The sequence below is a fragment of the Austrofundulus limnaeus genome, unplaced genomic scaffold, assembly GCF_001266775.1.
Source record: "Austrofundulus limnaeus strain Quisiro unplaced genomic scaffold, Austrofundulus_limnaeus-1.0 Scaffold64, whole genome shotgun sequence".
Lineage (NCBI taxonomy): Eukaryota > Metazoa > Chordata > Actinopteri > Cyprinodontiformes > Rivulidae > Austrofundulus > Austrofundulus limnaeus.
Window position 1 is genome coordinate 2,182,503 of NW_013952466.1, and position 12,497 is coordinate 2,194,999.

The following is a 12,497-nucleotide window of genomic DNA, read 5'->3' on the forward strand; positions in this document are numbered from 1 at the left end:
ATATATTGCATGTTCTTCCTGATCTAATAGTAATGGCATCAGAATTCCCTGCTGCTCCCAGTCAAAACATTGCACTGCTGTAGTCTCCAGTGCTGCTAATAACTGTTAGCATGTTCAGACTAGGGTTGGGCATAATCATATCGTGTGAATCGTCAGAAAAACAATCGATTATTTCTTGGCACTTGACGATTAATAAATACGATTAATGCCACCAGGCACAGTCCACTTGATGCTCCTCTCTGCTTCAAATATGATGAACATTTAAAAAAAAAGGTTCTGTAATTTATTTGTCTATCAACACAATTTAAAATGTATGTATAGCCTGAAGTCTATAATTTTTACACAATTTGGAACAGATTTTTATGAAGAGCAAATCTTTCCCACTAAATTGGTCATGGGACCAGGACATAAGTGTGTCTAGGAACTCCAGGGGATTAATTGTCAAATTAATCGTTTTCGGCTAAATGGATTGATAGATTCGCTTTATTTTCATTCAAACATAACATCAGAGATGCAATGAAGAACGAAATGCAGGATCACCTGTTCGAGAAAAACATACAACAAAACATGGGGGAACAGGTGAACAGGTCTTGTGCAACAGGGTCGTGCTATCTTTTGCAGCTTGGAAATACACAATAGGAAAGATGAGTTAAAAAAAAGTTGCTCTGATCCCATGTTTACATCATAAACACAATTAATCATGATTCTTTTTTTTTCTTGCCAATATTGCCCAACCCTAGTTCAAACTCTTTAAAGTTTTCTATCACAAGCACGCTGAGTGTGTGTTCAGATTAATCGTATGACTTGAACCTGAGTGTGACGGCTGCTGTGTGCGAGAGCCCAATTTTGTGATCAGTGACGTGCAACAAGGCTGGCACAAATGGGGGCTGCACGCAGGTTGTGTGTCCTCTTTTAGTGGGTGTAGCTGTTGGTCAGATGGTGCATTGTGCTGTGTCAGCGTTCCATAAGGCAGCTGAGAGGARAGTGGATGAATCCCTGCGTGAAGTGACTGAAGCGCAACAAAAATGTCATTTAACTCTGCCCACTTGAATTCAGTCCAAGCTCAGATACAGTACTGATTTTTTTTTTGTTGTTGTTGTTGTTGCTTTGTTTATTTTGTCTAGAAAAGGTCAAATATGCTCAACAGTTTTCCCCTTTGTTTTATGTTTCATGTTGAATTAGTTTTTCTGCGTTTGGAGATGGTGGCTTTGACAAAAAAAGGCAGGAGACAGAACTGGAAGTGGCAGATTTGAAGATGTTCAGSTTCTCCTTGGGAATGACAAGGATGGATAAGATTAGGAATGAGGTCATGAGAGGTACAGCACAGGTTGAACAACGGGGAGATAAAGAGGCCAGAGWTGGTTTGGACATGTTCAGAGGAGTCACAGTGGGTATGTTTGTAGAGGGATGTTAGAGATGCAGCTGCCAGGAAAAAGCCAGAGGAGATACATGGATGTAGTGGAGATGATTCGCTGTGGTAAAACCCTGAAGAGGGAACARCAGAAMGACAAGAATTTTTTTCTCAATTTATTTAAACAAAGCTTAAAATAAAAGATTGTTAAATAAAYCACAGTGTCTCAATACGGAGCTGCTTTACTTTCAGTTCTCTTTAATTTATCGCACATTGCTTGTTAGATATTGTACTGTTCATTTTTATCCATGATTTACACCGTACTAGAACTGGAGATGAATATGCTTTATTTCATTTCTAATCAAAATGGTTTCCATTCAAAATCAGAAATGGGAGAAAAAGGCTGTTTTCTCTTGAGAGCTGAGAAATTCCCATTCACGATAYGTTGAGTCAAAATTTTAAGTGATAAATAAATTAAACATAAGCTCCCAACAGTAGTAGAAATCAAGGAGCTTAATGAATCCTTTCAAGATGCAACAAATCTTTAATTGCACTTTGGTGTAGTTTTCATCCCGCTTGAAGCGAAGAGGACAGAACGCAGACATCTATTACAATAGATCTCGGCTTGTGGTTTGAAAAATGTTTTCAAGCAGACAAACAGCTGAACCTTTTTTCTTTTTTTTCTCTCTCTCTCTCTCTTTGAAAATAGCTTCTGCAAGRTGTTTGTTTAACCTTTCTTTGTTTTCAAAATCTGCTGTTTCAGCATAAATGCAGTTCCACCTCCTAACAGTCCCATCCTTTTGGCGTCAGCATTGTCATTGTACACTTGTCACTAATTCTGATRTGTGTCCTCGCACGCAAATTAGCTCTAGTCATATTCGGAGCAAGAATTGCAAAAACTGACTCCTCTTGGAGGGAAACAAAGTTAGCCAACCAGTGGTAATGGTGGAAATATTAAGTTTAACCATTGTTTTGATATATATTTTTTTATCTAGAAGCGTGATTCTAAAAGATGTTTGGTTCATGAAATAATGTAAAAGCCAAATTTTTAGCCTGTGAGATGTTTTAAGATTTAGAGCAGACTCTTATTTCTGTCAGTGTTTAGAATAGGAGCTTAATCTGCAGACAAATGGGAGTAAAAACATGTTTTGTTGTCTTATGATACCCATTATGTGGCCTCCTGTTATCTTATTTACATCCCAAACAGTTTTGTTTAGGTCTTGTAACATGCTGATAAACGTTTGTCCTTTTTTTATCAGTTTTATTACACCTAGTGTCACATATTGTGGATATTATTCAAGCACATAATTTTGTATTTAACCATAATTTCATGCAACAAGTTTCCTCAGTTTTTATGGTAAAATACAAAAATAGAGCATATAGTCTTGGTATTGTGGAAGTTACAGTATGTTCCTTTTATCTTGAATTATCAGATACAATATAAGATTACTTATATGCCAAGTAGTGCAAATAATTAGAAATATTTTCCTGTTTATGTTCCCACAAGTCCCATAAACATAGATTAGTATTGTCAGTCAGATATTGGGTATTAGAATAAGCCTTGAAAGCTAAGCAGCAGATGCTTTGCAGTTATGTGTTAACTTTGTACAAGGTGTTAAATATAACCACGTTAGAACTGGCAGTCTGTCTGAGCCCAAACTATTGTTGTTTCTGAGGTTTACACCTTTGTGTGACAGCAATGCACAGATGCATTAAAGTTCACTCTTCAGTGACTGAATGTAAACAACTGACTCATAATTGTTGGCAACAAAACACAACTGTTGATTTTGCTAATTTATTACAAAAGTTGTGGTAAAATTTAGTTGGTGAAAGTGTATTTAGTGGTTATTTTATCATAGATGATTCATGCTTTAGTTTCTCAATTTTTGCATGAACTGCGTGACGCTGGCAATCGTTAAGTTATTATTTTTTTAATGAAAATGCCATGAATAAATCAGTCTCGTTCTCTGGTAGGTGGCTTGTTGAAGAATCTGCACTGGTCTGGAAACTGCACAGCTCTTTAAATAGACAGAAAAGATGAACTTTGTGTGAAACATTGTGCAATTTGTGATCCCCACTATGATTGCTTGCATTGGTTAGGGATCATAAAATTTGAATGAAAAGTCTTTTCTTTTTCAAGATAAAACTTTAAGATAAAAAACCTTTATTGATCCCACAATGGGGAAATTTGCACATTACTGCAGCTCAGTACAGGAGAGATTAAGATCAAATAAGATAGAATAAAAGAGAAAGAATAAACATTATATACAAATAATATATAATAATGCACATCTACATCAACCATCACTATATATACTGATATCAAACCAAGTATAAATAAAATAAATGTATAAAGGTGCACATAAGTGATGGCAGTGGAGGTGAAGTGACTGCTTGAGTTGAGTTTCTTTAATTAATTATTTCCTCTGCATTTTAGTTTTCCAACTTCCTCTTCTTTCTCTGTTCTGGTGACAACCCTGTCATTTACCTGCCTGACCTCTTGACAATAAATGTCCTGCGGAGGTTTGAATCGTATGTGATCTGTTCACTGCGTTACAATGGTCTCACTGAATGTGCTTAATGGTAATGGCTTTACTGTGGTAATCCATCCTTAGAGAAAACGTTGCATAACCTTATTGCTCAGCTGCCACCGCAGGTTCTAGATGTACTTGCTCTCTTTTCATGGCAAGTTTTCTTTAATAGTAAAAAGTTGTAAAATAATGTATTCATATGATGAAGTTTACTCATTTTGTCTTGTTTGTTTTGTTCTGAAAATGTGAGAAGATATTATACGAGCTCAGAAACCTAAATGAAACTGGCACTCTGCTTGGGTTTGCCTCGGTTTGATGTTCAGTAAGAAGATCAGATCTGCCAGGGGAGAGTACATCACATTCCCAGCTCGGAGAAGAAGAAATCCAGCCTCCCTGAAGGATCGCCAACGTCACGTTGCAAATTCATTTATTCTGCTTTGTTCAGACCGCCTTGCCTTTGTATGAGCAGATTGTGTTGATTTAAAATCTTGTAACACCCAGGAGATGTTGGTCTATTTCCTTCTTTGTTTTCAAAATTGACCGTACATCAATTGGATTAACTTGACTTATTAACAATTCTTGTCAAATTTGTCCCAAAACCCTACACAACTGCTATTTTATATATATATATATATATATTGCTGTTATAATTTACAGAAATTGAGTTTCTGCATGGTACTTGACCTAATTTTAATTTTTGTTATATTCTTAGTAGCTTATTTAATAAAAAACCTCTTAGCTTGTTTGCAACAATGTTCTGGACAAGTGTTGCACTTWACAGGCAAAGTGTCCTTTCAGTTCTGCTGATTTCAATTCAACACCAAGCTGTCCCATGATTTGATTTGGTCTTTTCAGTAAAGTTGAAAGGGTCAGTTGATTTTCCTAAAACTGCACCCATAGGGGTTCGTCAACTTTACCAGCAGGATTCTGTTGGACCTGGGTCCACCGACAAAACCCACTATGAAGACATATTTTTCCATACTTTTCTGTGCCTGATTTTAAATCAACCTGCTTAATTTTATAATCAATGTTTTAAATATATGGAGAATGGTCCTGTATTTGACAGGAACACGTGCTAAATTGTGTGTTTGTGTTTTCGTGTGTTCGTTTGCTCTTGCCGTGATCGCTCTCTCTCTGACCCCTTCTTGTCCTGCTGTGTCTCGTCTGTCTCCATGTGATGTCTGATCTTCCCGATGGCAGCGTCACAGAGGTGCTCAGCTGTCCCCTTCGCAGGACGTCTCACAACCTAACGCTAATCTCCACGCTGAGCTAAATTTACATACATTCACAGTTTAGTCTCTGCTCTTTGGGACTGTAGTGAGTTGGAAAACACGTGGAACTTCAGCATGTAAACCTGAGGTTGCTTTTTTTTTTGTACTTCTTTTTCTATGTGACCTTTAGCATTTTTGGCAATGCTATTTGTCTAGTTTGAGCTTTTGCTACTGTAAGACTCCATCCTACTGACTAAAAACTGCATTATTATCATAAAAAAACTTAAAAATTCTTCAAAAACATTAGTCAACAATTATTGCACTCCAAGCATTTCTTTGCGATATGAATATTGCACAATCTGAGATTGAGGCGACGATATATTGTGCACCCCTATTTTTCTTTTTTATTATTTTAAACATTTTAATGATTGTTAGATTTTTTATTTAAACTACGTTATGCCTTTAAGTCCTGTTTTATGTAATACCATCTGGAATTTATTTTAATTGAAATATGTGTTAAAAACTAAGCAACATGTTTTCCTAAAATTGTTAAAGATATTTCCCTGTAGCTTCTCCTATAGCATCACCTATTTAAAAGACACAAAGAAGCCTTTAGGTTGTTCACCGACTCCTTTTAGAAAGACAGCTCTTTCCCCAAAAAGTTCATTTGAGGAAATATTGTCTTTTATGTTAGCATATAAAATATATATATCTTGATTGTTAAAATTGTCTATCTAAGCTGAAGACTGAAAACAGTCAAGTATTTTACTGTTGATGCTTATTTAAACCAAACTGGGTGACTAATTCAATCACTATTAAACTCACTTGGATAACTTGATCAATGTTTTATCACTTCAGGCTTTAAATGTAAAGGACAAAGACAAATGTGTCATCATTGTAAATATCACGAGTTTTCTTGAGTTTACTCATTCACTGAGATGGATTTTGTGTCAGTGCAATAACACCATCAACTGTCTCATTAAAATAATAGTGTGTTATCGTCTTATTAAATGGCTGTAAATTAGTCAGTTTACAGATATTGAGAAGTTTGAGCTGTGACATGGTGACACCCGTTTTATAGACGTGTGTTGCGCAAGAATAAAGGGAAGATTTTGTTCTTTAAAATGAGCGAAGCAGACCAGTTGGTTCATCCGACACACAGTCTGATGTACTGAAGTTGCAGTCTGAGAGCCTAAGCCACACTAAAACCCTGTCCTGTGTTGTGTGTTTAAGCAAGTAAAGCCCACGTGCTTCAGTGAGTGAAAGCAGAGCTGCTCTTTTCTTAGGATTACTCCTCTGGGAATAGGCTGAGTCACGCCACACAAGACCGGAGAGAGGAGCGAGGCATAATGTGCACCTTTAATGAGGGTGACAGTGTCAACAAAACTGGTTATAAATACTTCAATCTAATCTGTTTTCTGACGGTGTTTTAAAGTCTTCCTCCTTGGCATCTTACACCCGAGGCCCATTGACGGTCCATCAGTGTTATCGCTCAAGAGAAACACACAAATCCTTTCATAGCCGAGTCAGTGCTGGAATAAGCTGCTTGTCTTCCTGCACGTTTACAGACGCTGTAGATTTTCTGAGGGGATGGTGATGCGTCCGCACACTGTTCTTACTCTGTCTTACAACCACTCTGTTGTTTTTTACATTTTTTAAAACTTATTTTATCTTACTTTTAAATTCTTTTTCTACCTCTTATTTAATCCTTTTTTAATGTTATGATTTATTTGCTACGGTTGTTGTTTACATTTTTATCTTATCTTATTGTCTGTGGACCGCAGTGTTCTTTTCAGTGCAACAATGACAATAAAATCTAATTCTTATCTTATCTTATCTTATCTTATCTTATCTTATCTTATCTTATCATCTTATCTTATCTTATCTTATCTTATCTTATCTTATCTTTTGTTATATTTTGTTATATTTTCTTTTATCTTTTCTGTTGTCTTTTCTTTTCTTTTGTTATCTTATCTATCTTTTCTTTTGTTATCTTATTTTCTTTTTTCTTTTCTTTCTTTTCTTATCTTCTTTTCTTTTATCGTTTATCTTTTCTTTTGTTATCTTGTCTTCTGTTATCTTATTTTTTCTTTTGTTATCTTTTCTTTTGTTATCTTATCTTATCTTTTCTTTTGTTATCTTATCTTTATTGTTGCTTTCTCTTCTTTTTAACTTGTGTTGAAAAATTTATATGTGAACAAACGGAGTGCTCTCCAGAAATCTAAAATGGGAATAAAAATARCCTTTGATGTAAAATAAACACAGTAGAAGCCAGCTATTCTATTTTTGTCAAGTAATGTTAAAACCAGAAATTAGATCATAGAAACACATTCATAGCCTAACAGTTTGTGTCAGGAACTAAATAGTATCTTTTTTTTTTTTTCATAATACGCTGGATGATTGCTGCTTTTTTGTGACTTGTCTCAGAATGAGGTTAACCCACTTTTTCTATTTTTTATCCAACATTGTTCTAAATTTAGGCTCTGAGATATTACCTACTGCTTTAGACACTCTGCTAATTCTCATTTAGAATAAATTAACTGGGCATGATGATGGGTTCTTTGAGAACTTTACTATATATTAAATAATGAATGATTAAAGCTCTGTTAGGAGAACCGTTTCTATGTGAATTTATGCAGACTTGAATTAGCTTATTTGCATTTTGCTCTGCAAATCGAGAATTTGATTTACATTTTTTGTTTGTTTATTTTTGTTACTTTTTTGTGTGCCTTAAAGGTGGTACTGGTGCGGTGGAATGAACCTTTCCAGAAACTGGCCACTTGTGATATGGACGGAGGGATCTTTGTTTGGATTCAGTATGAGGGCCGCTGGTCTGTGGAGCTCGTCAACGACCGTGGAGCTCAGGTAAGGACAAGGTCATCGAGAAGTGTGTCAGCAATTTAAAGTGCAGTTTTACTTTTTAAAATGTACTTTGAACTGACTTTGACTGCCTCATAGAATGGAAAAAGCAAAGCATCTGAACATTGAAGTATGTCTAATTGTTGACTCTTGTAGGTGAGTGACTTCACCTGGTCACATGATGGCACGCAGGCTCTCATCTCGTATCGTGATGGGTTTGTCCTGGTGGGCTCCGTYAGTGGACAAAGACACTGGTCTTCTGAGATCAACCTGGAAAGCCAGATTACCTGTGGAATCTGGACTCCTGATGACCAGCAGGTAACAGTCCCACCTTCAATCATATCTCTTTTTGCTTTTACTCGTCTACTGTACCATTTCTCTGAGAGAACCATTCCCTTTTATTTGTTGTATCTGTTTCCTTGTTCTGTTTTTATTTTGCTCTTTCATGTTCTTCCAAGTAACGCCACCCCATTTCTTCCTCAGGTGCTGTTTGGTACCGCAGACGGACAGGTCATAGTGATGGACTGCCATGGGCGTATGCTGGCCCACATACTGCTGCATGAGTCAGATGGTATTGTCAGCATGTCCTGGAACTATCCCAGCTTCCTGGTGGAGGACAGCAGCGAGAGTGACACAGACTCTGATGATTACACTCCACCTAAAGGTATAACCCCATGAGCTTTATCTGAACAAAAAAATGACCTTTGAACCTGATCCTCACCTTCAACCTTTTGCCTTTTCTTGGACTCACTGATGACCAACATAGGACATATGAGCTAAAAGTTCCTCAAAAATCAAGCTTTTTGTCTCTCATATTAGGTTTAGTGTGCTTGTATTTGATTCCACACTAATGCTTAAATCTTTAAGTCAGCATTTTAAGGTTAGGATAGCTCTATTTGCAATTATATTAAAATAATTTGACTTCTCTTTAGTGAACTTTACAGGTAAAACACCCATAACAGAAACAAAAATGGGGTACATTGCAGCAATGCTTAACTTTTACTGTAGGATTGCATTTGTTGTACAGAATTTCGCAGATTTGTAATCTTTTAAATGATATAGATATATATATTTATATTTTTTTCTACACTTTTAAGTGTAAGGTGGTCTAAATATTTCCACATTGGTTATCTGTACTGTAGTTCTGAGCTTGCAGGCATTATGCAATGTTGTTCCATAAAGCCTGAAAAGAGAAGATAACTATTTACCTACAGCCACAAGTAAAAAAATGATTTCTTCTAATGCTTTCACATTTTGTTTTTACCAGCACGAATAATGAGCGTATTTTCTTGCCACCTTAATTACTCCCACTTGCCAAGTTTGTGTGTTTGTGGGTCTGTCTTTGGACCACTTTGCTATTTGTTTTCTCTATTCCCTAACCGCAGGCCTAGTGGTAAAGCTGAAAAGTGCTTGCCTGGGCTGGAACACTGATTATGCTCTAACTCCCTAATTAAATCATTCAATAAGAATTTATTGGTCCCTTTTAAAATTGGCTCTTCAGTTCACAACCCGACTTAAACACCATGTGTCTTTGTCACAATGTATGGTGATGATCCATTATCACTGCACCGTGCTGCACTTTTAAAGGATTTCATCCTGTTCAGAGCGTGGGGAGGCTTAAACCTGTTTGTTGCAATAGCTGCATTATATTTACCTAATTTAGGGAGCTGTGTAAATCTAAAAATTAAATGAGGTAGACAACAGAGGTTGCAAACTCAGTGAGATGAAGAGCCTCTTTGAGGTAGATTTTAGTTTTGGTTTGCATGTTGACTTCATAATCCTAAATTAGGTTTGCACAAATGTTATGTTCTTCCATTCTTCAGACATCCCTTTGTCCTGGAAGTCTCGTTTGTTATGTTCTGTAGGCAGCAACCAATCAAACCTTAACGTGTTACAGTAATTTAAATTAGTGTCAGTTGAAGCAGATGGTAAAAGCAAAGCCTGAAAACTGTAAAAACACAAACTAATGAAACTGTTCCCGTGTCTTTTAAATAAAACTCCCACCGGTTGCCTAAGATACTTCTTCTGTTCTTCGTCTCAGTGCACAGCCAGAAACCTCTTCTAACAGTCAGCTTCACCTCTGGAGACATCAGCCTGATGAACARTTACGATGACCTCTCACCCACTCTWATCCACACTGGTTTGAAAGGTCCATATATTTCCTATTATTCACATTAATACATATATTTTTATGTCTTTTTGCATCGCTCAGTCACTTGCTGATTTGTTTTTGTCTCCAGTCTGCTGTGGGGTTTAGTGACTGTTTAAACTGGACTCATGTTCATGTTGATAAAATGACTTCTTTCTGTCTGTTATGTTGTAGACGTTGTGGTTCAGTGGTGCTCTCAGGGAGATCTCCTCGCTGTGGCAGGGATGGAAAGAACCTCCCTTTCACCTGAAACCCCCTGCCCCCCACCCACCAGGAATGCCATGGTGAAATTCTACAATGCTCGGGGAGAACACACCTACACACTCGACACACCAGCACAGGTAATGAGCTGAAGCTACAACAGGAAATCTGTGTTAACAACAACTACTCACTGCAGCCATTTAAAAAATAAATTAGCTTAATAATGTTTTATTTTCATTCCCGTAAAGCAGTGGCTCCCAACCGTTTTTCCAATTTGTACTTTCTGGCATTTAATTTGAATTGTAGAACAAATTAAAGCATAGACTATCGTATTAAAAATAAACTACTAGCATTACTACTAACTACAACATCATTGATGAAAAGCTGACATGGAGACCTCACATAAATTATCTAAGAAAAAAAATGCTAAATCTATTGGAGTACTGTATAAAGTAAGGGAGATATTTAGTGATAGATCTCTGTATATGTTGTATAATATAACATAATTTATTGTGTTGAAGTTTGGGGGAAAGCATGTAAAACAATTGTAAACCCTATTTTTGTTTTACAGAAAAGAGCTGTAAGAATTATCACTAGAAAACACTACAGTCACCCAATACACCGGTGTTATTTTATCAGTTGAAATTATTGAAATTCTATGAGTTAGTTGATTATAATATTTTACAGGTTTTGTATAAGGCTCACAAATGTATATTGCCTTTTCAGTTTAAATTTTTATCAATTTCATTAAAACAAAACAAATAATTTTATATACAATATACAATAAAAATTACCTTTAAATATTATATTATTATGTTTTATAGTTATTGTAAAATAAATATAGTTATTATATCATATTACCTTTAAATATTACCTTTAACAACCAATTAAATTTTGTTAAGAGAGAAAGCTGTTGTGATCTGAAGCGGGTAGAGTTGTTTGTGAAACCTGGATTTCGAACTAGTTTGAGGGAGCGGTGTACTTCCATACAAGGAATAAGTCTGTGGAACAATCTGGAGAGTGACGTCGAAAATGCCAGATCAATATTTATGTTTAAGAGAATAATAAAAGTCACTTTGTTAAAGAAATATGAAACAATATAATGTGTATTCATACGAAATGTTGCTCAACAAGGATTTGAGGTCATTTTTGTTTAGTTTTTCTTGTTCGTAGATTATTATTGCTTAAAAATTTATTTTTGGGAAGAAAAAGGCACAGATACTACAAAAATTTTTCTTCTTTCTGCCACCTTTCATTTTATTTGTGATTTGTATTTTTATTGTATATAAATTTTGTTATTTTAAAGAAATGAATAAAGTTAAAAAAAACATTTTATTTACCACAAACCTTATTATTTATTCACAAATGTCTTTGTTGAAAATTAAATTAAATTACATCTTGACAAAGGACAAAAGTTAGGCAAACAAAGTGAGAACATTTACCATTCAGCCCCTTTTTGAGGCTTGACCTTGTGAAAAAAAAACGTGGTTTACCTTCCAACGTATCTTCCCCTCCCCACTGCAGCGCCCCATCACCACACTCTGTTGGGGTCACCGGGACTCCCGTCTGTTCCTGGCGTCGGGCCCGGCGCTTTACGTCGTGCGAGTGGAGCACCGCATCGCGGCGCTGCAGCTTCTCTGCCAGCAGGTCATTGCCACAGCAGTGAAGGAGGAAAAAGACGTCTCCAAGCTCACCATGCCTTCTCGTCTGGGTTCTTACGTCACCGCTGCTTTTGTCCCGACCATCAAGGTAACTCAGCGTGAAAGGGAACACTCCTTTAAAGCCACAGAAGAAATTTAACCTGATTTATATGTGTGAATAATTTTTATTAAGTTGATTTGTTTACACACGTTTTTATTGAACTGGAAAGTACTGTTATGTTAATTAGGGCTGCAACTAATGATTATTTTAATAATTGATAAATCTGTCGATTATTTTTTCGATTAATCAGCCAAATCAATAAAACATTGAATTAAATAAATATAAGTAGATTAAATTAATTTAATTCCTGTATAATCAATCACCTTTATTTAACCAGATAGAGCCCATTGAGATCGAGATCTCTTTTACAAGGGTGACCTTGTCAAGTGGTCATCAGCACATGTCACATATCCTGATGCATCTCAGTAATCCAGGTAAAAAATCAAAGGAAAAAAATTGTATAGGTCCTCTGGACGGGTTCTTCTTTAATGAAA

At 36.0% G+C, this 12,497-nt stretch overlaps 1 protein-coding gene across 1 annotated transcript in view; it reads left to right on the top strand.

The window, feature by feature from the left end:
• The window catches only part of tulp4a (TUB like protein 4a), a 27,173-nt gene that overhangs the window by 2,939 nt on the left and 11,737 nt on the right, over positions 1-12,497 (top strand). The window contains exons 3-8 of the mRNA XM_014010028.1: positions 7,830-7,958; positions 8,109-8,270; positions 8,436-8,616; positions 9,994-10,101; positions 10,276-10,442; positions 11,827-12,051. Coding sequence (XP_013865482.1) covers positions 7,830-7,958; positions 8,109-8,270; positions 8,436-8,616; positions 9,994-10,101; positions 10,276-10,442; positions 11,827-12,051 — 972 coding nt within the window. The remainder of the gene's footprint in view (positions 1-7,829; positions 7,959-8,108; positions 8,271-8,435; positions 8,617-9,993; positions 10,102-10,275; positions 10,443-11,826; positions 12,052-12,497) is intronic.